This window comes from Crinia signifera, chromosome 6 (assembly GCF_055691185.1).
Source record: "Crinia signifera chromosome 6, ASM5569118v1, whole genome shotgun sequence".
Classification (NCBI taxonomy): domain Eukaryota; kingdom Metazoa; phylum Chordata; class Amphibia; order Anura; family Myobatrachidae; genus Crinia; species Crinia signifera.
Window position 1 is genome coordinate 38,229,436 of NC_139222.1, and position 27,290 is coordinate 38,256,725.

General features: G+C 47.5%; 1 protein-coding gene across 1 annotated transcript; it reads left to right on the forward strand.

Annotated features, from left to right (window-relative positions):
* Positions 1-1,169: 1,169 nt before the first annotated feature.
* On the forward strand, positions 1,170-27,290 carry LOC146007564 (transcobalamin-1-like). Its single transcript, XM_083146024.1, has 9 exons — positions 1,170-1,410; positions 1,498-1,686; positions 6,576-6,725; positions 12,033-12,182; positions 14,218-14,390; positions 15,581-15,767; positions 19,836-19,980; positions 24,938-25,056; positions 26,118-27,290. Exons 1-9 carry the CDS (start codon positions 1,341-1,343, stop codon positions 26,177-26,179), a joined length of 1,245 nt encoding a protein of 414 aa, XP_083002150.1. The 5' UTR covers positions 1,170-1,340; the 3' UTR covers positions 26,180-27,290.

Below are 27,290 nucleotides of genomic sequence, written 5' to 3' on the forward strand. Positions count from 1 at the left end.
CTCTTTCTCTCCTTTTTTCTCCCTCACCCTCTTTCTTCCCTGCTGTCTCTCCTTTTTCTTTTCACCCTGCCCCCACTCTATCTCCCCAGCCCCCTCCCTCCCCCACACCTGCTCTCTCCCCCTTTATTTTACCTTCACACTCTTCCTCTGCCCCCTCTCTATCTTCACCAGACCCTCTCTCTTCCCCCTGCCCCCTTTCTCTCCCCTGCTCTCTCTTCCCCTGCCCCTCTCTTTTTTTCAACACTATCACTCCTCCTACATCTCAGCTCTTTATCGCTTTCCCCCTTTCTCTCCTTTTTCTCCCTCACCCTCTTGCTTCCCTGCTGTCTCTCCTTTTTCTTTCCACCCTGCCCCCACTCAATCTCCCCCAGCTCTTCTTCCCCTTGTCCTCTCTCTCCCCCACACCTGCTCTCTCCCCCTCTTTCTTTTACCTTCACACTTTCTCTGCCCCCTCTCTATCTTCACCAGACCCCCTCTCTCTCCCCCTGCCCCCTTTCTCCCCCCTGCTCTCTCTTCCCCTGCCCCTCTCTTTTTCTCAACACTATCACGCCACCTACATCTCACCTCTTTATCTCTTTCCTCCTTTCTCTCCATGACTCTCTCCCTCTCTTGCTCCCCTTTTTGATCTCTCTCCCCCTTTCTCTCTGACACCCTATCTCTTGCTCCCCTATTTCATTCCCTCTTTTCCATGAAGCCCCTTCTCTGACTCCACTCTCTCTTTCCCTAACACTCTCTCGGTGGGATGTACCAAGCACTGTTGGTACATCCCGCTGCCCAATGGCACGATGCTCATCGCATATGTACACTCCTAACATAAGCGATGAGCAACGCAAAGGGCAGATCTTCCGTTAGGAGCTGCCCTCTGCGATCCCCGCCGCTGCCTAAACTTCCAGGTCTGTGACACAGGAGTCCATCTGCGCATGTGCAGAGACACCTGTGGCAGTGGGGCATGCTGGGAGGGATCCTTGTCAGATCCCTCACACAGCAGCACTGTGGAGAGAAGCCCTAAGGCTTCTATAAGGTAATACCAGCTACAGCTAGCATCACCCTCCACCCTGTTTTCATTAAGCTCCAGCTGAACCTGTTCTCTTCATTCTCTGCATTTAAGGCTCTCAAAATCTTCTTTTCTCCCCTTCGCACCTTAACAGAGCCTAACTGCGCCATGTAACCTTCCGACGTGTGAATATAAATGCCGCCAATGATCACATTGCCAGGGTGAGACAGGGCATGTAAACAGAGGTTTGATATGAGGCTTAACACATGGACAGTTGCCAGGAATTAGGAAGTATAAATAGGAGGAAGAAGCAGCAGCGAGTTACTTGTACATCTCGTCTCTCAGGATGAAGCTGCTCATCGTATGTGCTGGGCTCCTCAGCCTCACCTGTACCTGCAGAGCTGATGCCGTCTGCTGTGAGTGACAAAACACCAGAGGATGAGATTGGGGAATCCTTGGCCCCAGAGCTAACCCATCTAATATGTCTTCTCTTTCCCCCACAGCTGTTCCAGACACGCAGAAGGCTTCTGTCACAGCTCTGGCACTGAACATGGCAAGAAGTGTGGGGCCATGCGTTACCCCAGACCCCAGTGTCCTATTGTCATTGAACATAGGAGATGTCCCAGACTCCTTTGCCCGAGAGACGCTAACAAAACAGCTGAGAGAAGATGCGGCCCAGAAAGTTTCTGAAAGTAAGTCCGTTTCTTGTGACTTAAGCAATTTCTATGGACTTTTTGATTAGAACATGGTTCAATTTTTTGTTTTAACTATGTATTATAACAAATATTTAATATGTTATTTAAATATTGATTATTTAATTTGAGAACAAGGCACCTCTTTATTTTGTTGTATTGCTCTATTATATTAGTGCATTTTATACTTTAGATTTTTTTAATTGGTGCAACAGGTTGCTACTTAAGCTCCCTATATACAGTAGCATAATAGGCAGTAACAATGCACTAAATAGCATGAAACAATACATATAAAAATACTAGATCTAGTGGAAGAAATTGCAAATCTCAGTAAAGCCCTGTACACATGCATCGATTTTTCCCGATTTTCGATTCGATTTTGCTCATAGAAGCAAAATCGAATCGAGTCCTAAACTAAATCGAATGGTTTTTGTGTCACTTTCGATCTACATTCGATTCAATGTGCGCTCCCGTTTTCACAAAATCGAACAGAAAATATTGAATTTGATCTAGTAAATCGAATGTGTACAATGTACCATGAATGTATATCGAATTCGATATCTAATGCAAAAGTACAGATCTAATGCCAAATCGAATAGAAAGATCTAATGCCAGATCTAATAGAAAATCGAATCTAACATCGAATAAAAAGCAAATTGATGTGTGTGTACAGGGCTTTATACTGAGCTGCACCTGACTAGGCTAAATAGAGTTATTATAGGGAATTCTGCTGTAGAGAAGGACTTGGGGGTCATCATAGATGAAAAATTGGGTAATAGTGCACACTGCTCAAGTGCAGCAGCAAAAGCATACAGGACACTGGCATGCATTAAAAGGGGAATGGATTCAAGGGATGCCAATGTGATGGTGCCTCTTTACAAGGCATTGGTGAGACCACACTTGGAATACTGTGTTCAGTTCTGGGCACCGCACATTAAAAAGGACATAAATGAATTGGAACAGATACAGAGAAGGGCGACTGAGCTAGTAAAAGGTCTTGAATGACTAGAATACAAAGATAGGTTAACCAGGCTGAATATGTTTTCACTGGAGAAACGGAGGTTGAGAGGAGATATGATTAGTGCAGTATATTCAAATACAGGATTGGGAATTATATGGAACTGGGAGATGATTGGTCACTAACAGGCCTATACTTAGGACATGCGGGCATGTACTGTGGCTCGAGGAAAAGAAATTCCGTACTGAATTAAGAAGAGGATTCTTCACCATTAGAGGAGTAAAATTCCGGAACTCATTGCCGGTGGGGAGGGGGGAGGGGGGGGGGGTGGTTACAGCGACTACTGTTAATGAATTTAAATCAAAACTGGATGCATTTTTGGCCACTAAGGGAATCCTATAGATATGACTTATTCAAGTCAGTACTTACAAGTTAGATAGGTTGAACTCGATGGACTAACGCAGGCATTCCCATCCACGGTCCTCAAGGCACACCAACAGTGCAGGTTTTAGTGATATCCAGGCTTCAGCACAGATGGTTTAATCAGAATCCCTCAAATACTAATTAAACCATCTTTGCTCAATCCTGGATATCTACAAAACCTGCACTGTTGGTGTGCCTTGAGGACCGTGGTTGGGAATGCCTGGACTAACGTCTTTTTCAGCCTTAATTACTATGTTACTATGTTACATTAATGAAATATTTTTAAGCTTTTTTTTTTTTTACGTACTCCAAGATCTACCTTATTGTACTTGATTTGACACTTTATACAGTTTTCAGACATGTTTAACCTGAATAGCTGTTTGGCAACATGTAAACTCCGTGGTTATGTAAGAGATGTGTCCGTGTACTAGTATTGCATATTTCATGGTATTAGTCACAAGTGCATTTTGCAATAACCATTTAGGTGCTGATTCCAGTACGCAGGCCATCATTGCTGAATTCTCGGAGGCTGATCTTTTACATATACAATATGCAAACAATAAAAAAATAATAATAAAAAAAAATGGATTATTGGACTGATTGTAGGCGACAGGAGTGGGCCACAAACGTCACCATTTACCATGTATCAGAGTCTGGTTCTACTGTACATCAATAATTGGTTAAAAAAGAAACTGATTTATTTTTCTCTGTTCTGCAAATTTGCCTATATAACACACTCAGCATGTAAAGTTGAATACCCCTTTCACACCATTACTTTGATGCAAGTTATGGCTGGTTCGGTGTAAAAAGGCCCCAAAAAACCCCTCAAAAGTCGAGTGACCAGGAATTCAACCCGGGTAGTGACCTGGATTGGACACAAAATTACTTGGGTTAATTTACGGGGCAGTGTGAATGGGTCTGTTTAACCGTTTGAGTGCCAACATTCAGTGGTGTAAGTATTAAATTTTCACCCCCCTGCTGAAAATTTTGCCCCCCCCCCCAAGTACAGATAAACCCCCTGCCCTCCCCCTCCGCATCATGATGCTGCATCTGCCACCAGTCTTGTATGCGGTCTTGGCACTCTTCTAACTTGGCTTCTGCTGCTAATGAAAACTGACACTCACAAAATGGCTGCCCCCATACAGCGGACCATTTTTAAGGATGCTAAAGAAGGCCGCCGACTCCTTTAGTATCTTCAAAAACTGCCTGCTGTATGGGGGAAGCCATTTTGTGAGTGTCAGTTTTCATAAGCAGCAGGAACCAGGAGAGCTGACCGCAGACAGGACAGATGCGGCAGGTCCAGACAGGTGGCAGCAGCGTAACAATAGCCCCGCAGACCCCACGGCGCCCACACTTTCTCAGCGCCTCTATTGTTACGCCACTGCCAACGTTGCTGCGAGCGAGCCTCAAAATATCCGCTAAAAATGCCGGCACCACTCACAGTGACAGTTTTTTTTAGTATACATAAATACAAATACAGCCAGGTCAATTTATTGAAGTTTAGTTCAATATTGCACCCAAAAAAAAGAACAGTCGCTGTGAGCAACGCTGGCATTTTTAACGGATATTTTGAGGGTAATTCACAGCAGCGTTGGCACGCAAAGGGTTAACACTGATTGGAGAGCTGGCTCCCTGGCGCTTAGTGCTAATATTATCTCCAAAAGCCAAAAAACGGAGAACCCTGGCAATATTTATTTATAGTTTCTTATATAGCGCAGCATATTCCGTTGCGTTTACAATTGTACTCAACAGTGATATTACAAACTGGGTAATCACAGACAGACGGGAGCCGGACGGCTCCCCGACAGTCGGGATTCCGACAGTCATTTCTCCGACATCGGAATCCCGACTGCTCCCTCGTGGGGGTCCATGACCCCCATAGAGGGAGAATAAAATAGGTGGCCGCAGCGTGGCGAGCGCAGTGAGCCCGCAAGGATTCCGACGTCTGACTAATGACGTCTGACTAATGACTGTCGGAATCCCGACTGTCGGGTTTTTATACCACACCCCAGACAGACATAGAGGTTGGAGGTCCCTGCTCACAATCTATAGGGAAATAGGAAGGATACACAAGGATAGGCACTATCTATAGCAAAGCGGTCCCACCAGATTACAAAGAACAATCCTGATGGGATGTACTTAGAATTAAAGCTTTTGAAGGTTATGTGGGTGGGTCAGGAATTTGATAGGCTTGCCTGAAGAAGTGAGTTTTCAGGGAACGCTTACAAATTTGGAGGCTAGTGGAGTCTTATGTTTCGTGAAAGGGCATTCCATAGGGTGGGTACTGCCTGACGAAAGTCCTGCAGTTGTGAATGAGATCTAGTAATGAGTTTGAATGAGAGATGCAGATCTTGTGAAGATCAGAGAGGTCGATTTGGGATATATTTTGAGATAAGCGAAGATATATGTTGGTGCAGTATGGTTAATAGCTTTATATGTAAGTAGAAGTATTTTATATTGAAGATTAGTCAGATTTGGTGCAATTAACACACTGCCTCCAAAACAAACAGTAGGACAGAGGAATGCATGTGTATTTGTTAGTGAAATTTGCCTAATATATTTTATACTTAAATAATTAATCATAAAATATATGGACAGTCAGAAGCACACCCCCGCCCACCTCCACATAACTGACCCTATGACAGGTAAGCACAATTTGCTTCACTTAATATTGTTTGCTGAGTACCACAATAAGAAACGTTTTGCCTAGGGATGCTGAGAAAAATATGCTGATAATCTAGTGTGCCATGCAGGGAGGCCCAGGACCAACAACATACAGTACCTCCCCCCACCCAAGGTGAAAAGTTAGGATGCAGAGGTGGGCGGAGCTGAGGATAATGTGGGTGGAGCTACATTGTTAATAGGACATCAATCGGTAAACCATATTTTTTTTAATTGTCAAAGTTTGGGCTGTGGGTGTTATTGTTATGTTAATGTATAATATAATATAGGAAACTATACTCAAAATCAGAATATATACTACTAAATATATAGGGAAAGCCACATCAACTCTACACACACATACACATAAATTCAAATCCACATAACTAAATTGAAAAAGCCAGATCCACACAAAATATGGCTGCTATGCGTCCCTGTTCTGTGTAGTCCCAGCAGTCCCCCTTTGATGGTGGCCCTGGTGCCATGATTCCACTGCATTAAAGCATTATCCTTGTATATTTGCAGTCTTATATTTTATCATTTATATATAACATACTGTATATGAACCTACCGTAAGAAACTCTAGGGCAGATGTACTAATCCTGGTAAATTTTAAAAGTGGTGATAAAGCTGTTACTGTATAAAGTGAAAAGTGATAACGCACCAGCCAATCAGCTGTGTATGAAAACACAGTTAGAAGCTGATTGGCTGGTGCGTTATAACTTTCCACTTTATCAGGCTTAATACATTGCCCACTAACTCTTTTAAAAAATCGGGTAGTGTGTATTGGGGGCAGACTTCGTGTAGTAGACATATAGATTTTATGTCTCCGCACCTCTCCTTTTAGATCAACCTTTCACTTCGGGGAAAGTTGCACTTTATGTCCTAGCTCTGCAGTCTTCATGTTCTGACCCCACCAAAATCTACGGTTCTGGAGAAAACATCGACCTTGTACATCTCTTAGAGACCAAGACTCATGAAGAGTTGGACTGCATTGGTGAGTTTATATCAGTATTTGTATAGTCCTTTTTTCACTATTGTTCTTCTTTTGAAATGACAATCCCCCCTGCACCCACATAGCAACCCACCTAAAATGCATGGCCCCCGATGTATGTGCCATTGTGGGAAGCATTGTATTATAGATTAGAGCTGTTCCGTCAGTCTGCGATGTTTGGATTGGTGGCCTAGACTGGCCCAGTACAGATCATTATGGGTGCAACCAAAACTTCTTGTATTACCCAACACGCAAAATGACATTTTCAGGTGCTAGTTTGGGTTGGCCATCAACCATGGATGGTTAGCATCCACAAAGCCCCATGTCTGATTGACCTGGTGAGTAATAGAGCAAGGATGGCCATCACTGGGCTTCTATGGTCAACAGCCGGCATCACCATCAGTGGTTAAACTATTGATGCCCAGGTCTAGTGTTAGTACAGAGAGCATCTTGGAAATATGGGAGGACCCTAGTGTTGGAACCACCAATCTAGCTAAATGAAGAAAGACTATTTGTACACCACAGTTGAATTCTTTTTAAAACTCATGTCTACAAAATCAAGTTTCACCCAATACAGCAGCAAGTATGCAGGATGCTTATCGCATATCATGGGTCAACACAGTGTAGGTCGACAGGCCATATGTCGACACCAATAAAATGTCGACATGGACTATAGGTTGACTGGGACTTTAGGTCGCTCACTTTGCTCGCCATGCTTCGGGCATGATGCGTCGCTCCACTCGGTTCATGTTGACCTAAGCCACGTCGACCATTTATAGGTATCAACCTATGTGCTGTCGACCTAAGGTTGTTGACCCAACGACTGTATCCCATATAGGCCTGAGATAGTCGCAGGACACTCGACACGGTACTTGTTTCCTAACACGACGCACACTATATTCAGTCGTATGGCATTGTATTCAATTTTAAATTGTATACCATTGTGTATGGCATACAATGCGCCTTAATAGGTGCTTACAATGTTAAATGCACCCCCACGCCACTGCCACTATCAACGCCAACCCGAAGCGTGGCGAGCGCAGCGATCCCACGAGGGGCGGCAGTACGCGTCCTCCGACCTTTTCATACCCCCACTATCCACGTCGGCGTGGAGTTGATTTTAGATAGTGTGGCGAGCGCAGCGAGGCCGAAGCGTGGCGAGGGGACGCGCATTACTTCACATGTATTCCGCGTCCCGTCGCGGGGCTCGCTGCGCTCGCCACACTATATAAACTCAACCCCACACCGACTTGGATAGTGGGGGTATGAAGAGGTTGGAGGACGCGTACCGCTGCGCTCGCCACGCTTCGGGTTGATAGTACGGGTGGCGTGGGGGTGCTTTTAACATTGTAAGCACCTATTGCTTATACAATTATTTATCTTATAGGGGGCACATTTAACATCGAAAACACCCATTAGGGTGCTTATACAATTTAAAATCGTATACCATTGTATATGGCATACAATGGCATACAATTCAATGGTGTACATTTTAAAATTGTATAACATCGGCTAACATCGCATCGCATATCATCGTATGCCTTATGGTATGCGATGCGATGGGCGCCGTGCTAGGAAACAAGTACCCTCGACACTTGCAGATTCCCGATCACCCTGCAGTTGTGTAAGGTGTTCTGCTCATGCAGAGAATGGGTCTTACAATGTTGACCATGGTTCCCCTCTGCGTTGAGGCAGTAGGAGGCCTGTGGGGGTTATTCTGGTTGATTCGCAAGGCTGCGAATTTGCAGCCTTGCAAGTCCATTAAACCCTGCCTGGCCACCACCCATTTACAAGGGTGATTCGCTCGCACGGCCTGTGAATGGATGTTACACAGTAATGTTGGCAAAGGCGCACACATATAAAATGGTCCCATGATACACCCGCGTCATCGGCTCATTAGCATGAGAACACCTGGGGTGACATTCTATGGGATGAGATAAATGCGCATTTTTTTTATCGCACCACTTCGCCCTTTTTAAAATCACAAGATTGGCCCGTTTTTCGCATATTTAATGAGATGTGAAAAACGGGCCAAATAGTGCAAATAGGTGCGAGGTGGTGCGATGTCTTTAGTCCTGAAAATGTGTGATTTTCATGTCTGAAAATTGCACGTTTGCAGGAAAGCGCAAATTAAAAAAAAAAAAAAAATGAGAACGGGGTCCCCCGCCCGAGCATAACCAGCCCAGGAATCATTCTGAGAAGAGGCGCGGAAGATGAAAATCTCTGCGCCTCTTCAGTTCGAGAGCGGGTACCACAGCAGCCGGGAGCAGCGCGTCTGCCGATGTCGTCGCCGGGGACCAGGTGAGTAGGATTTCCTTCCTAAGGTACCCATGTGGACTACTTCGGATCCTGGACCCCGGATTCTTCAGCCCAGGAGCCCCGAACCAGCCCCGGAACCAGGACCAAGGCCCCGGAACTGGACTCTTCTGCCCTGGAGCCCGGACCCAGGGACCAACTTACGGGCTCAAGGTAGGTAAGTATCAGTGTGTGTGTTATGTGTGTATTAAACTTTTATTTTTCAGGGTGTCAGTGTGTTTTATTTAACTATTTTTTGTACTGTAGAACTACAAGTGCCAGCGGGCCCTTTAATGCCCCGCATGCTGGGACTTTTGGTTCTCCAAGTCCCAGCATGCGGGGTAGGCTTGCTGGGACTCATAGTTCTACAGTAGAAAACAATAGTTTATATTCTTTTTTTTACACTTTACATCAGCCCGATGCCCACGGGCATCGGGGACAGTCCCGGACTTTCAGCATGGGCTGGCAAGTCCTGGAGGGGGGGGGGGACCCCTTCTTTGGGGGGGTCCCCACTTCCCCAGGACCCCTGCCCATGCTGACCAGCCAGGGGGTTAATGCTTTGGCCGCGGGACCTTATATAATAAGTGTCCCCCGGCTGTGGCATTACCCTGCTGGCTGGTTGGGTCTGGTGCTGGTTCTTAAATTACGGGGGACCCCTTGTCATTTTGTCCCCCGTATTTCGGGAACCAGCGTCGGACCTTGAGCCTGGTGCTGGTTTCATTAAATCAAGGGGACCCCTATTTGTCGGGGACCCTGATTTTATGTCACCAGCACCGGCTCAATGAGCCCGGGGCTGGTTATGCTCTGGCGGGGGACCCCGCGCTCGTTTTTTTTTTTTATTTTAACTGTTTAATTTTTTTTTTACACCAGAACCCTGCACAGATCATTACGATCTGTGCAGGGTTCTGGCTAATTCGCCCATCAGAACCTGGTCTGATTTTTGGGCGAATTATAGTCACACTTTATACAAATCGCATACCATTAAATATGCGATTTGTATACTTTTTCATGTGAAAACATCTGGATGCAATGTGCTGCGAAAAGCAGCCATCGCATTTCCAGTGTGTCCAACTTGTTGGCAAAAATCGCACTTTTTTCACATTTTCGCAGCTCATTAAATATGCGAAAATGGAAAAAAATGCGATTTCGGCAGTTTTTGCGAAAAAAAAATCGCAAAAGTCTATTTATCTCATCCCATAGAATGTCACCCCTGGTGTTCTCATGGGAACACATATGAATTGCTGGGCGTTCCCATATGCAAATGGACTGGCCCGCTGCCCTTCTCCGCCCCCACCCACTTGAAATGACCCTGCGCATACGCATACACAACCATCAATGCTCTTGGGAAGATCCTGGTCCGTGCACGGACGAGAGTAAGGGCCTGTGTTCCTAGAAGAGAACAGGTCCATTTTCTTGGAATGTGTTGGGTCTGTGTGACATCATGCGTTCTCTCAGACCTCCCTGCCATCGGCCAGCCGAACCTTACTCAGCTGGCCACAGTGCTGGGATCGCAGTTACATGCGGGAAGTGTCTATTCTACAGAGACATATCCTGCATGTTCCACCTACATTGTAGAGACTATTTGCAGGTGTAGGTTGTGTTAGTTATACCCACCCAGCATTGGATCAAACAGATAGTTGTAGTTCAGTCTCATCCTAGGATATGTGGGTGAGTTCCAAGTGTAGCACAGATGAGACAGGTACAACACAGAGGTGCACCTATTGTAGTTGCTACAGTATCTTCTTCCTCTTGGAACCAGGACATCTTCTGAGTGTAAACAAATGAGTATGCATTTATTTACGGTACACAGTCTTAGGACAAATATATTATGGGCGGTATTCAATGAGGCTGATTTGCCAGGTTTTTATGGCGATTTTGTGCTGCAAGGCGAATTTCTGACGAAAACGGTGAATCACCCTATTCAATGACCAGATGGCGAATACATTTCAAGATTTTTTTCACCATGATTCACCGAGTAGCAATCGCTATCTTTTTATGGTGAAGTGGAAGGTGAACTTTTAAAATAAAGTGTTTTGTTTTTTACAATTGGTGTCAAAAAATCTGGAATTTTATTCTGAGGAGGGGCATGCTATTTTTATTAATGTGCTGTAAGCACATGAATATATATTTAATAAAAAAAAAAATATATATATGTATTTTTTTTACACAGACCAGCCAGCAGGGGGCCGGAGCCGAGCCGCTCATTAGATATTCATATATTCACTGCACCCGATCATTACATATGCATGATCGGGTGTAGTGAATATACCCGGTCCCCTGCTGGAACCCCTGGGGGGGCAGCCTGTGCTGCCTGGCACCCGGGGAGCCCACCTCCCCCCCACATACATTCTGGGGCAGGCAGGGAGACTTCCATCTCCCTGCCTGCCACCGTCCTCAGGCTCCCTGCGGCGCCCGCCGCAGGAGCTCAAATTCGCCAGTCAGGGGCAGCGAGCCCCTGACTCGTTGAATACCGGAGCCGGCGAGGCTCCGGAACGCAGCGAGTAGTGGCGAATGTGCAGCGAATCCTAAACAGGATTCGCTGCACGTCGCCAGTATTCACATTGAATACCGCCCTATGTCTTCAGAGTTTCTCTTATTAGACTTCTCTGTTCTTATGCTCATTTGTCAAAAGAGCTAACACTCACCCTCACCTTACTTCTCTCATCCACCTCTGTGGTATTCCCTAAACTGATTTCATCTCTATCAGTTCTAGCTCCCATATGAATTTATCTTTGCCCGGGCTGAACATCTCATTCTCACATAATGGGCCAGGTGCACTAAGCTTCAAAAGTGATCAAATGGAGAGTGATAAACTGCCAGCCAATCAGCTCCTACCTGCCATGTCACAGGCTGGGTTTTAAAGATGTCAGGTAGGAGCTGATTGTTCAGTTGTTTATCATCCTCCATTTTATCAGTTTTGAAACTTAGTGCATCTCGCCCCTGGTGAGGTTCCATTTAGGTTCAATGAAAGACTATGTGGGAATTCCGTTAACTGAATATTTGAACTGTTTACAGCAAACTCTAATTCTCCGCTGACCACCTGGTTCCAAGTCGCCCTTGATGTCATAGCATTGTGTGTGATGTCCAATCGGTCAGCGGTTACAGCTGCAGAGGCATTGGCTAAGGCTACTCCTGCCAACCCGCCCGGTCTCACAGACTCTGTAGGTGAGTATCTGAACCTAATATACTGTGTAGTCTACAGGCTGAACCATGAAGTTAGACTGCTTTGCCCCAGGTGACAAATATTTCGGCCTTGATTTAATGAGGACCTTTCATTAATGTTGAGTTGATGTGTTGTGGGTACTGTGGAATTCGTGGAACCCAGTTTACTAAAATATTTAGTTGCAGTTCATTTAGGGCCAGATGTACTAAGCTTAAATGGAGAGTGATAAACCAATAGCCAATCAGCTCCTACCCTCCATGTCACAGGCTGAGTTTGAAAAATGACAGGTAGGAGCTGATTGGTTGTTTTTCGCTCTCCATTTTATCACTTTTCAAGTCTTAGTACATCTCACCCTTAGTAACGAATAAACACATACTTGTGAATTTGTTCGAAAATGACGATAAATTATTTTATATCCCTCAAATTTTAATTATTGTGCTGGAATAATGGATCATTGATATTAATATGTTTTTGTTTCTTCGGCTGTCCGACCTTTTTAACTTACAGAATGTCCGTTTCCTAAGGCCCCCTTATGCTGGGTACACACCAGGATGACTAGGGCCCGATCCCCTCAATCTAGATCCAATTCCGATCAATTGGATGTAGATTGTGTGGTGATTGGGCCCTTTTCTGTCCTGGTGTGGACCGATACCGATCCGATGCGCGGTCCCGCGGGTCGGTCGTTATTGAGATCCTACCTGCTGCAGGTAAGATCTGAATGACGACCATACAGCCGGGTGCGGGTCGCCATCGGATCGGACCCGCTCACGGTGCACATCGTGAGCGGGTCGTGCCCCCCCGCGTCACCGTGAGCGTGTCGGACGAGACACTGACGACCCGCTCACGATGTGCATCGTGAGCGGGTCGTCCTGGTGTGTACCCTACATAAGTCTATTGATATAAATCCTGTTTTCTAGCAACTGTTCCAATTGTACTCTTAAGGCCACCATACACAGGTAGGTCTTGCCTGAGAGCCAGGCCGGACCTGTTTTCCCTTGTGCTCCCCGGGAGGGCTCCTTCGGACTTGGAACTTGATGTGCTATTTTTTTCATGAGATAAATCACATTCGATGTATCGCATGTAAAAGAACTCCCAGGGCAGTAAAGGAAATCGGATGCGATACATCGCAGGTGTTAAAAAGCACCTGCGATTTTCCACTGATGATGCGATCCCGATAGATCATACCTGCTGCATGTAAAAACTACAGAATCCAATCCGATGCGTACAGAAACATGTATCAGATACGATCACGTCATACACCTCTGATTTGGGCCGATTTCCCAATATATCGTCCTGATTTATCGGAATCGGGTGAAATCGTCCCAAATCGGACTTGTGTATGGGCACCTTTAGGGGTAAAATTGAATTGGGTGCAAGGTTTAGCCCACAAAAAAGCCTCACAGACCTTGCCCAATTTTGGACTACCAGGGGTATGCTTCCAATAATTGCAGTATCCAATGATTCAAAAAAATCACATAACCCCAGTGACGTGTGCAAACAACCAAAACAAACAAAATTATACTCACCGATTTTGTGGATGCTATATCTCTCGGTGGTCTCCTCTCCATCTTTGTACTAGAGAGATGGGGTCTCCTCTCCATCTTTGCTGCTGAGAGATGAGGTGGAGCACCTCTCATATAGCTGGCAGCTGGTGATAAAACCGCCGGCCCCCGCTATCCGCACTTGAAACGCTCGTGGGGCCCTTTCTGAAGGAGCTGCTTGATACATCCAGCCCTTATTGTCCCACATATGTAATGTAAAAGATCCAATATAGTGCACATACTCTAAACATTTCTATTTGGTTACTGCTCAGCCACATCCACTCTTGTCTGTGTTTTTAAAAAGTTACTATCAAAATGGTAATAAATCAGTAAAACATGGGCGAAAGCGATGCTAAGCAAATAATTATGTCTCCCTTTGTTCCAATGCATGCCCAAATTTTGGTGAATTTGTGAGAATATTGTAGAATTGACCTGGACCTGTATACACTAAAGGGTTACTTAATATGTTTTTCCTGCATTCCCCCCAACAACTCAGATACAGCAGCTGTGGCAGTAATGGGACTGACGTGTGTGCTGCAGATGGACAGCGTGCCCGCTAAGACAGAGAAGTCAGTGAAGAACTCTCTGTCTATACTGCTGGACCTGGTACTGCAGGCACAGAACAATGGACTGATTGGAAACACTTACAGCACTGGACTGGCTGGCCAGGTATGTAAGGAAGCCTGTCTGCTCATTTACAGCCTGGTGTTGTGGTTTGCTAGAAGGTATCGGTACTTGTATATTATCACGGCGCCCACGGTTTACATCGTAGGGCATTGTATCGGTCGCATTGCATCGCGTGCGATCCGATCGCAGGCGATGCGACCTGATTTTTAATTGTACAGGCACCCTGATGGGTGATAACTACAGATGGGGCAGGCTTCTTCTTTGCTGGTGAATCGCCAGAACGTCAGCGCTGGCGATCCGCCAGCAGCCTGGCACACCATCTGACTGAGACGCGCGTGCGTCTCACACGCACGCACATCTCAATCTCCGTCGGCGGGGCTTCAGGGAGACGGACAGGGTTAGGGGGGGGTGCGGGCAGGCGGCGACCCGGGGGAAGCGCCGTCGGAAGGGGAGCGCGCGTCCCCTTCTCCCTATAGAGATGGCGCTGGCGGGGGATGGCGGCTGGAGTCACCATCCCCTGCAAAGATGGTACCTGCCCCATCTGTATGTTAAATGAACCTCCATTGTTAACGCCACCCCCACTATCAACGCCAACCCGAAGCGTGACGAGCGCAGCGAGTCCGCGAGGGGCGGCGGTAGGCGTCCTCCGACCTTTTCATACCCCCACTATCCACGTCGGCGTGGAGTTGACTTTATATAGTGTGGCGAGTGCAGCGAGCCACCAAGCCCGAAGCATGGCGAGTGCAGCGAGCCCCGCGAGGGGACGCGGATTACTTTACATGCATTCCGCGTGCGCTCGCCACGCTTCGGGCTCGGTGGCTTGCTGCGCTCGCCACACTTAGTAATATCAACTCCACGCCGATGTGGATAGTGGGGGTATGAAAAGGCCGGAGGACGCGTACCGCCGCCGCTCGCCACGCTTCGGGTTGGCGTTCAACGTGGGGTAGCATTAACAATGGGGGGGCATTTGACCCATCAGGGTGGGTATACAATGAAAATTGGGATCTGGGGGGCATTTAACATTGGGTCCAATGTAAAATCGGGTCTCAGGGACCATTTTTCATTGGTTCCCGATGGATACAATTAAAATCCGTGGCGCCGTGCTAGGAAACAAGTACCCAAAATATCCTTCAACACATGTTAACTCTAGCGACCTCGGCAGGACATGTAATGTGTTATGATGATTATTACATTTATTACATGTTAATATAGTATATAACCCTGTTTTCTAGGCTCTGACCGCTGCCCAGTCTTACTATTCTGTAGCCTCCTGGGATTGTTCCAAAACAGTAAGTGCTGTCCTGAAATTGATACCAGAGGGGAAATTCTCCATCCCCATATCTGCTGCCCAGGTCCTGCCGCTCCTCTGGGGTAAAAGTTATCTCTCCGTGAAAGAGATTTCCTGCCCAGGTGATAATGGTGAGGACCATTCTTACACACACACACACACACACGGTGCTGGGGGCAGACTGCCAGCAATGCTGTTATAGAATCAGCCAAGACAGGGAATCTGCTCCCAGGAAAGGGGTGTGGTATCAGATTCCGACAGTCGGGATCCCGACAGTCATTAGCCCGACGTCGGGATCCCGACTGGCCGGACTCAGACAGCATGGTGAGCGCAACGAAGCCCCTCGCTATGCTCGCCACCTATTCTCTTCTCCATCTATGGGGGTCGTGGAGCCCCACGAGGGAGAATAGCCAGTGGCCGTCGGGAACCCGTCTGTCTGTGTTGGGATCCCGACGTCGAGTAACTGACTTTCGGGATCCCGTCGGGCACCCAAGGAAATTGGGTTTCAGCGCACCTCATGTAGATGTGTCATTTACTGTGTAACCTTTATAGGCCCAATTATCATGTATTGCATTTACAATGCGATCTGAGTGGAATGTTACCGCCCAGGATCGCATTGTAAAATACAATCCCATCGGCGGGATGTATGAAGCCGGAGGTGAAGGGACAGGGTTCCGAAAATAACCCGGAGCCGGAAGCCGGGGGGTGCGTGGTTAGCGCTGACCACACTGCCCCGGCAGCAGTGTGATCCCATAGCCATAGGCTACAATGGGCTATCGCCATCTCAGAATGGCGATAGCCCAGGGATGCGAAGCCGGGCTGCCCGATAATACATCAGGCAGCTTCGCATCCCCCATAGAAACCTATTCCTGCTGCGGTCCCCCTTTGGTACATTTGGGATCTACTTAATATTTCCGGCTAACCCCCGAAAACACACGTTTTAGCCGCAAATATTCTTTGATAAATGGGCCCCTTAATGTTCTAGCACTTATACTGTATGTGTTTCTAGAAATGTTGCATTTGCAATCTATAGTTTGTCTCAGTGGCAGAACTTGTGGGTGGTTGGCCCAGGTGCAAAAATATAATATAGGGCCCCCTTCTCCACCCAGGTTCACATTATTGCAACACAGCAGTGAGTGACAGGGAGAGGCAGAAGGTAACAGGGAGAGACAGAGGGTGACAGGGGCAGCATTGAGCCCCTTAGACCTCAGGGGCCCAGGTGCACAAATGGTAGTTCCGCCTAAGCGTTGTCCATTGTAATTTTATTATGTGTAGTATGACTGAAGCAAAAGTTACCAGCACTCAGCTACGGTGTCTATTTATTAATGTACTTCGGTCCAGATGCACTAAGTTTCAAAAGTGATAAAATGGAGGGTGATAAACAACCAGCCAATCAGCTCCTGCCTGACATTTTTTAAATACAGTCTGTGACATGGCAGGTAGGAGCTGATTGGCTATTTATCACTTTTGAATCTTCCTGCATTTGGCCCATCATCAGTCTGCCATTTCCAGAGGGCTGTCACATTACTTATGTATGCGGGTCACATTTGACTACTTTAATAATGCCCCTATGCCCTGCCCATTGTGTCATAATGATGTGAATTGTGGCTCTGTGAAGTGGGTGCAGGGCCAATGTGACACAATTATCATAATACCCCTCTTATCACACCTCTTCCTCTCTATAAACCCGTCATTTATGGTATTTTTGTTCCCATAATGCCTCACTAGGAAGTGGGCAGGATGCAGGAGGACCACCTACTCTTTGATAGCCCATTGGCTTACTTATTATCGATACACAATGCCTATAGGTTCACTAGGCTTGGTGGGTGCAGGATCTAAAGTTCACTTCCATCCTGTCATATTTCCCTATGGAGAATAGAGAACAAAGATCAGCATATCTGTTTTCCACTTCTAGTCAGGATAGAGGTGACCCTGGTTCCACTTCTCATGCCAAAATTCCAGCTCGTTGGAGCACATCTACCACCTTATCATCACTGACCTATAACGTACAATTGGAGTGTTTGTAGGAGCGTGAAGCGGAGGGAAACCAATGGCAGCTACCGACCTTTCTGAAGGTTATGTACATGGGCAGTGTGGCAAACAACATCAGCTGCTACACTGAGGACTAATGGCATGTTTCAGCCCTCATTGCAGTATTATGTATTCTTGGTACTTGTTTCCTAGAACGGCCACAATCGTGAGTGATCGTGGCTCTTAATTAAGGGACACGATCCTCACGATGTGGCCGATTTTTTACACTTTTTTCACTTTGATTGACAAAAAACGGGTCAATCGGTCGGTCGCGACCAATTAAAATCGGCCGCGATGCGACCGACCGATTGACCCGATTTTTCCATAGACTTCAATGTTAAAAAATCTTTTAACATTGAAATCGGGAGGATCTTGTCGGTCTTGTGCCATTATAATGGCACAAGATGAGATGGACTTGATTAAGTCCATCTCACATAGGGAAAAATGTTAAAAAAGGTGAAATGGGCCAATATGACCCATTTCACATTTTTTATGTGCCCGCCATGACCCCACGATAGACGTCAACCCGAAGCGTGGCGAGCGCAGCGAGCCCACGAGGGGCGGCGGTGCGCGTCCTCCGACCTTTTCATTCCCCTACTATCCACTAGGGCGTGGAGTGAGAATAGAATAGTGTGGCGAGCGCAGCGAGCCACCGAGCCCGAAGCGTGGCGAGCGCAGCGAGCCCCGCGAGGGGACGCGTATACCTGTGAAGTTAGACGCGTCCCCTCGCGGGGCTCGCTGCGCTCGCCACGCTTCGGGCTCGGTGGCTCGCTGCGCTCGCCACACTATTCTATTCTCACTCCACGCCCTAGTGGATAGTAGGGGAATGAAAAGGTCGGAGGACGCGCACCGCCGCCCCTCGCGGGCTCGCTGCGCTCGCCACGCTTCGGGTTGACGTCTATCGTGGGGTCTAGCCCACTTAGTAACATTTGTGGGGGCAATTGAAAATAATCAGGTGAAAAAAAAAAAAAATCGGGTGAAAAATCGGTCGATCGGATCGGTCGCATCGTATGCGACCAAATCGCATGCGATGCGATCGATCCGATTTTTTATCTTACGACCACAACGATCTAAATCGTTGTGGCCGTTCTAGGAAACAAGTACCGTATTCTTCTCCTAGCACCACCATTTGCCCAAACAGGAAATAAAATCAGATGTGTATTAGCAGACGGTGAGGTCTGAGGGCCCTGCTTGCAACGTTACAATCTACAGGACTGGGACCACAGGGGACCGCAAGCAGGCAGGACAATGTACACAGTATAGTCTACCCTGGAGAACATTTCCTCACTGGGCCAGATGTATCAAGCTTCAAAACGTGATAAAATGAAGAGTGCTAAACAGCCAGCCAATCAGCTCCTTCCTGTCATGTTACAGGCTGGGTTTGAAAAATGACAGGTAGGAGCTGATTGGCTGCTTGTTTATCGCTCTCCACTTCATCGCTTCTTGAAGCTTGATACATCTGGCTCAGTAACTGCTATTTGAACAGTAGAAAGATAAAGGTCAGCGCTAGAGACACGTGTTGCTTTGGTGCATTACAGAGACGCCAGCTACTGATTGGGTGGCTTCATGGGTATATAAAGAAAAAGGCCACCCACATTCACACCACTTACGTGAAGTCTGTCAGGAAACATGTTAGTGTGTCTGCTCTGCGTGGCGTGCCTGCTCTGTGTGCAAGACACCACAGGACAGGGGAACGAAGGTGAGTGTGTCACGGGTGGACAGGTGATACCGTTATAATAAGTCTGGTCTATGGCATAGTTCAGGAGAATACAACTCACTATAGTCTGTTTAAGCACCCTTGGTGACATGTTTAATGACACCTATTTACTAAACTTCTTTGCATTATATTCATTCTCGTATCTGTCATGTTTGCTGTGCCGTCCTCTTTGTTACACTATCGCCTTCTATATATTCATCTACCAGGTACGGAAACTTCTCAGGTTGGGATCATTTGGTCTACAGCATGATGGTCGACATTTTCCTATGTCGACTTAGACCCATGTCGACCTTTTCCCATGTTGACCTAATGGTGTCGACCTAATGACTGTCGACCATCATGCTGTAGACCACATGACCGCATCCCATACTTCTCATATGAATGCTTCTTCAGCCACCTGACACTAGAGTGCCTACAGTATCTTGTGGTTTTGTCTCCTTCTTCTGTTTAGCTCCCTTGATCTCTGTGCATTACACCATCTACAATGACCTGATCGGTGATCCTTTCAAATACTCCATTACTGTGTCTGTGAGTGAGGGATCTACTCTGCTGCAGGTGATGCAGAAGGCAGCTGAGCTCAACCCCAAGGAATTCAGGTAAGGGATCGCAGGTCTGATGCTGGGTAATGTTGTCGCCTGTGTTACTATATTAATGCAGGACCATATGTGAGGTTCTCGCCTGGCTTGCTTGTGCAGTAGGGAATGCATTAGTTAGGTCGAAAGTGTCTAGGTCACCATGCATGGACAAAAGGTTGACATAAAAAAAGGTTGATGTGTTTTTTTTCACTGTATTTTTTTTAAAAACAAGGACGGTACTTGTGTGGTTTCACGGCAGCAGCTTAAGCTACGTTTGAAGCTACGCTATTAGCGTAGCCCAACGGCTGCCTTACTTGTGTAGTTTCACGGCGGCAGCCTAAGCTACATTATCAGCGTAGGCTGTCGCCGTGAAACTACACAAGTAACTACCGTACTGTTGCCGGGAACTGCATCTCTGTCCCTGGCAAGCCTACTCAGCGCCTCTCTCACACCGACGGCGCCAGCATGATCCCCTCTCTTTGGTGGAGAGGGGATCATGCTGGCGCCGGCGGAGAAAGGCGCTCCATCTGTTTGACACGCAGGAGCGTCTCAGACGCTCCAGCAATGAGACGCTCCTGCATCTGAGTAGCTATTATGGCAGGGTACAGCAACCCAGGGTTAGGGGTCCACTCGCCACACTATATAAACTCAACACCGACGTGGATAGTGGGGGTATGAAAAGGTTGGGAGGACGCGTAACGCGCCCGCTCGCCACACTTCAGGCTGCCGTGGATAGTGGGGGTTTGAAAAGGTGCTACAGAACCCCTAACCCTGTAGGCAGGGTTGCTGAACCCTGCCGTAATAGCTACTCAGACGCAGGCGCCGGTGGTGTGAAAGAGGCGCTAATTAGGCTTGCCAGGGAAGCCGGGGACAGAGATGCAGTTCCCGGCAACAGTACGGTAGATACTTGTGTAGTTTCACGGCGGCAGCCTACGCTGATAACGTAGCCAGGGGCGCATAAGCGGCCGCGGGTGACACTACGCTAATACTGACTGACTACGCTAACTACGCTGGCCGCGGGAACACTACGCTAATACTGACTGACTACGCTATCTACGCTGGTCGCGGGAACAATATGCTAATACTGACTGACTACGCAAACTACGCTGGCCGCGGGAACACTACGCTAATACTGACTGACTACGCTAACTACTCTGGCCGCGGGAACACTACGCTAATACTGACTGACTACGCTAACTACGCTGGCCGCGGGAACACTACGCTAATACTGACTGACTACGCTAACTACGCTGGCCGCGGGAACACTACGCTAACTACACTGGCCGCGGGAACACTACGCTGATTCTGATAGGAACGCAACACTGACAGCGTAAGCTGCCGCCGTGAAACTACACAAGTACCAAAAGGACTTGTCCATATCATTCTGGTTGACTCGGTAAGCTGACGAGTCCCAGAGGGCACACCCCGCTGAATTGCTGCCCCCGCCGCATTTCCTCGCAACCATGGGAGGGGATGTGGCATGTCCCGCTGGCGGAGAAATCATTAGATGGTTGGCGACCATCGATTGATTTCTTCACATCACGCAAATATAAGTCAGTGGAGACTGACTTTGCGCGGGCCTGGCCGAAGACAGGGCGGGCGGCTGATGTCATGTGACGTCAGCTGCCTGCCCCCGGCACCCCGCGTCACGCAGCCTTAGCATGGGAATGCCCAAGGTTTGCATGGGAACACTTATGAAACGCTGGGCGTTCCCATGCCCCCTCACTGCCAACACCCCCCCACTGTGCAAGCACCCCACCGAAAAGTGCAGCTCAACGAGGGCGCTCACACAGAAGGCCTGCACGTGCGCATGCCCTAACCATTGGCCCCCCATAAGAATGCTCAGGGGAGGGAGGGAATTACTGTACAACGAGGGCCATAGACACAACCCCCCCCCCCCCGAAAGAATAAAACTCACGTCGACCTTTTTCCTGCGTCGATCTTCTGCCTGTCGACTAATAGTGGTCTACCTAATGACCGATCCATACGCATGCTGTCTAAAATCCTCTGCTTACAGTGTCTTGGTCAGTGGTCCAACTGGTCAACTATGACATGGGCAAAATGTTGACATGGTCAAAAGGTCGGCATGAACAAAAAAAAGTCGACACAAGCAATAAGCCAACACTTCATTGGTCGACACATGAGAAGGTCAAAGTTCGTTTTTCTCGATTTCTTCCTTCTTTTTTTCATGCTTTACGATCTACATGGACTACAATTGAGAACGTTAAAGTGTGCCAAGCGCAGCGAGGCTGAAGCATGACAAGTGAATGGGGGCATTCGAGGGTACGCGCGACACTAATTGGTGATTTATGTCAAGAGATGTCAACCTTTTGTCTATTTCATCATATTACACATTGATCATTCATGGTCAACCTATTGACTGTTGCCCTAGACCAGGCCTGGCCAACCCATGGCTCTCCAGCTGTTGTAAAACTACACATCCCAGCATGCCTTGCCACAGTTTTAGCATTCCCTAATAACAAAAGTGTGGCAAGGCATGCTGGGACTTGTAGTTTCTGAACAGCTGGAGAGCCACAAGTTGGCCAGGCCTGCCCTAGACACTGCCGGCCCTGTGCTCCACAACCTCCATGAAGACTTATGTCCAAGTTGTCTGTACTGGGCTGTATAAGTCACCAGCTAAGGTAATACATAATACAGTACATAGCTCTGCTGACTTAGTATGCGTGTCATGTACAGTGGCATGGTGGCAGATTAAGACAGGGGAGGAAACAACTAGGGGACCTATTTACCATCACTTATGGGCACTAGTTTCCGCATGTTAAGTAACAGGACCATTTATTATCCAACAAAGTCTGAAAACAAAGCTTTTTTGGATCATGGCTTTTGGCGCCTACCAGTGGCGGAACTACCGTGGGTGTAGAAGGTGCAGCTGCTATGGGGCCCGGCAGCTGTGGGGGCCCCATGGGCAGCAAGCAATCCCTGCACCCACTTACTATTTTTATTACATTGATTCTAAGAGACCGAGGGAGCTGCCCATGGCCGCCTGCATTGCTGGGAGATTGAGAAGCCGGGCAGGGTGTGGATAAGCTGCTGGATAGACTGAGAACTGGAGCCTAGAAGAAGGGGGAGTGGGTCGCGCCGTGCCGCTGTGCAGGATGAGGTCACGCTGTGCCGGGCAGGTGGGGGGAGAACAGCGCCGGACCGGAACACTGACATGGAAGGCCCCCACACCATCATTGGGACAGCTGACAGCTGTGGACGGACCATAGTGGCTGACTGCTGTGATAGTGAGGGTCCGGCCGGGAGAACACAGTCCTGCTGGCTGCTGAAGTTTCTCTCTGGTGAGCTGGGCTTCATATTGCATCAGCATACTACTGTATACTGAAATAATAAGTTTAAAATGCTATATTTAGTGGGGTTTTTTTAATACAGTTTGTCTGAGCTATACAAAATGTAATGTTTGCTGTAATGCGGCTTGCTGCACCGTGCTGTGCCTATACACAGTGATTGCACAGTCCGGCACAATAAGCCGCATTGCAGCAAACACAAACATGGCTACATTCAGTTGCATAACTGTGGTCCCACAGACCCGCGGTGTATTGGGAGAGCAAGCGCTGGCAGGGTCTGCAAGGATGCTGCTGCACCGGGTGCAGTCTGTGTTAGCAGCAGACAAATAACTGGGGTTAGCTGTGCCGCACAAGTCCACCCCCTGTCACCAATGGTCTGTCAGCAGTCAGGATGCTGGCGCCAGTATACTGAACTCCAACATACTGACTCCCAGGATGCTGACAGCATCCCATATATTTTTGAAAGAAAAAAGATAACTCTCTTTTTAGGGGCACTAACTTCTGTTAAAAGAGTTATCTTTTTTCTTTTTTTTCTTTCAAAAATATATGGTTATCCATAACTCTAGGGAGCACCACCAACAAATCTATGTGAGGTATCTATACCTATATCTATACATAAGTTGGTCTATTTATTCACTTTAACTCAATTGTCAGTGCAAGCCACACTCTTTTTTCGCAGCATCCCATATATAAAAGGCCTTCTGGTGTGTGTGTATGGCATATTGTGTAATGGGCATTGCTGCATGTGGTATAATGTGTAAGGGGAATTAGTGTGTGTCACATTGCGTAAGGGGCATTGTGGTGTGCACATAATGTGTAACGGGCATTGTGGTGTACGTATAATTTGTAAGTGGTATTGTGATGTGCGCATAATGTGTAATGGCAATTGCGGTGTGTCGCATAATGTGTAATGGGCATTGCACTATGTCGCATAATGTATAATGGGAATTGTGGTGTGCATATAATGTGTAATGGGCATTGAGGTGTGCGCATAATGTATAATGGTCATTGTGGTGTGTTGCATAATGTGTAATGGGCACTGCAGGGGGGGCCCCATTATACATTTTGCTATGGGGCCCACAAAGTTCTAGTTACGCCCCTGGTGTGGGCTATGGTAGGGACCACTGAAGCACTTTGAAGAGTCTGTACTATGCTGTGATTACCTGTATGCTGCATTCTGTAACTCCACTATGCTGTAACCAAAATAAAGACCAGGAAAGGTTAATTACTCCTCGCCTCTATGAGGTGAAGTACCGCCACTGACCACTATAGGCCACTCGATGGACCAAATTACTCCTTTGTGTGCTAAAAGATGTCACAACTGAAAATAAAAGCAATTTTTGCAGGGACACTGATCTGTTTCAAACCTGCTGGATATAGACAGAGGGAGTTGTGAAGACAGAGATTGGAGGTAGGAGCAGATAGGGACTGGGTTGGGGTGGAAGGTTTGTGGGCTACAAATTGTCACAGCTCAAAGTGAAAGTAAAAACTGTCACAGCTCAAAGTGAAAGTACATGGCAGAAGCTGTCATTTTGACAGGCTTTAAACTACTAGGTTGTAAATATACATCAGAGTCTATAATAGCACTTGTCCTTACTGATGTACATTCCTATGATAACTGTGTTCCGTCTCACTCAGTGGTAATAACTGTATTTCTTTCTTTTCTTCAGTTTTGAAACAGAAAACTCTTCCTGGGGCCCGTATTTGACAACTATTAATGGTCTGGGGGGAAACAGCAACGACAAGACATATTGGCAGTTATTCAGCAATGAAAAGCCATTAGAAGAAGGTCTGTAGACTCGGTTGCCTGTTGTGCGTGTGTCTTCTGTCAAGTCAACAACACTCTTATTAATGGAACAATGGGAATTTCACTGGAGGGACCACTAGTTGGCAGCTACATGGAGAGTACTAGACAGCTCTGCGAAGGGAAGCCACTAAAGATACACCCTCTACACCACATTATGTGACGCCATTACCTGCTCTCTTCACAATGAAATCTAATTCAGAGCATTGCTGTGACAAAAATATGCCTGACTGTGCATGTACTAGGTGTTAGTACTCAGCCAGTTCATGTGTCTCCTCATCTGTGGAAATCTAGGGTATGATTCCACATCGCTCCCTAAGCATCTGAGGCAAGTTGCATAGGGAGCGGCTTTATGCCACCCGTCAGAATGTCCACCGCCCCCCCATCGCCGAATCCACCCAGTAACTTGTGAGGGGTTGTGTACAAGTACATATACCCTCGCATGCAGCCGCTAGCAGGAAAAATCATTCGATGGTCGCCGGCCATCGAATTATTTCTCCTGCCATCACAAATAACGCCCCGGCAATGGGCATGTAACCCCCCAGAGATCAGTGCTATTTCCCTGCATTGATTATAATGCCTACATCATACTTGCCTACGCTTCGAGAGCGTCCGCAAAGCTCACAAAAAACTGGTGGCACTTCTGACCACATCAAACCAAACCCCCCCCCCCCCCCCCCCAGCCGACCGCTAACCTAGTGGAAGTGGGCAGGGCAATGACACAATGATCACTGGATTGTCATCACAGCTCCGCCCCCTGCTCTACAATGCCAGTAATCTAGCAGTGTATAATGAGGTTCGGGCCGCAATGAGACCTAACTCCATGGCCCCATGCCGCCCACTTGCTAGTATAACACACGACATGGGACGTATCAGTATTACTGAGGCGGATCACTACATGCGCTCTTTGACACGGCGCTCATACTGTAGGTGTTGCTGTCACATTCTCCTAGAAATGCTTTCTCCGAGCAGGTGTGTTAATGTGTGTTAATGACTTCCAATGTTTTTTTTATTTATTTGCTTTTTAAATGTCTCTGTGTTCCCAGGTGTTGGATCCTACAAGGTGCGCAACGGCGAGACTATTTTGGCCATCTTCAGCAAATACTGATCAGCATGTACATCATGTATATTGTATATACAGATACTTGTGGCACAACCATGATGTTGGAAGCTTTAGGACAATTATTAAAGGTCTAACTTCTGCTGTACTTAGACAACCCCAATGTACTCAGTTCTAGATTTATAATGAATAGCATACTGTAGATGTTGTATATTGTAGATAGTTTCCTGAAGTCAAAGTTTTCTTCAACTATGTGGGGTCCTGACAGTCAGCATGTGAGCCTTCAGAGTACCCACAGCAGCATCCCAATGGTCCGAATCCAGACACATATGAGTAACCCTCCCTCCCACAGCCTAACCCTACCCCTCCCCTAACCCTACCCCTCCACTTCCACTGCCTAACCCCAACCAACCCTCCCACAGCCTAACCCCAACCCCACCCCTCCCACAGCCAAACCCTACCCCTCCCCTCCCACAGCCTAACCCTACCCCTCCCCTCCCACAGCCTAACCCTACCCCTCCACTTCGACTGCCTAACCCCAACCAACCCTCCCACACAGGGGCGTAACTAGATATTTGTGGGCCCCATAGCAAAAGTTTGTAAGTGCCCCTATTTAGCAACTGATGGTGATAAATGTATGTAAATCATATTACTTAGACAGGAAAGATGGGCACCCTTCAGCTCTGGGCCCCATAGCAGCTGCACCCCTTGCACCTATGGTAGTTATGCCTTTTCTCCCACAGCCTAACCCCAACCCCACCCCTCCCACAGCCTAACCCTACCCCTCCCACAGCCTAACCCTACCCCTCCCCTCCCACAGCCTAACCCTACCGCTCCACTTCCACTGCCTAACCCCAACCAACCCTCCCACAGCCTAACCCCAACCCTCCCCTCCCACAGCCTAACCCTACCCCTCCCCTCCCACAGCCTTACCCTACCCCTCCCCTCCCACAGCCTGACTGTCAGGATTCCAGTGCCAGATTTATGACCACCTGCATCTTGCCAAATACATATAGATATATTGGTCCCATTTGTTGGGCTGAGGAGGATGAAGCCCATCTTTATTAAGTTACAGTAGGGCGAGAAGCCCATAGTTGAGCGTCATGCTTTTAGGTGCCGCTATTATCTGGCTTTCAAATAAATTTTGTAAATCAGAAAA

Coding starts and splice junctions, on each gene's coding strand:
- LOC146007564 (XM_083146024.1), top strand. CDS start 1,341: ATGAAGCTGCTCATCGTATGTGCTGGGCTCCTCAGCCTCACCTGTACC. Junction 1,411..1,497: donor CAGAGCTGATGCCGTCTGCT/GTGAGTGACAAA, acceptor TTTCCCCCACAG/CTGTTCCAGACACGCAGAAG. Junction 12,183..14,217: donor CGGTCTCACAGACTCTGTAG/GTGAGTATCTGA, acceptor CCAACAACTCAG/ATACAGCAGCTGTGGCAGTA.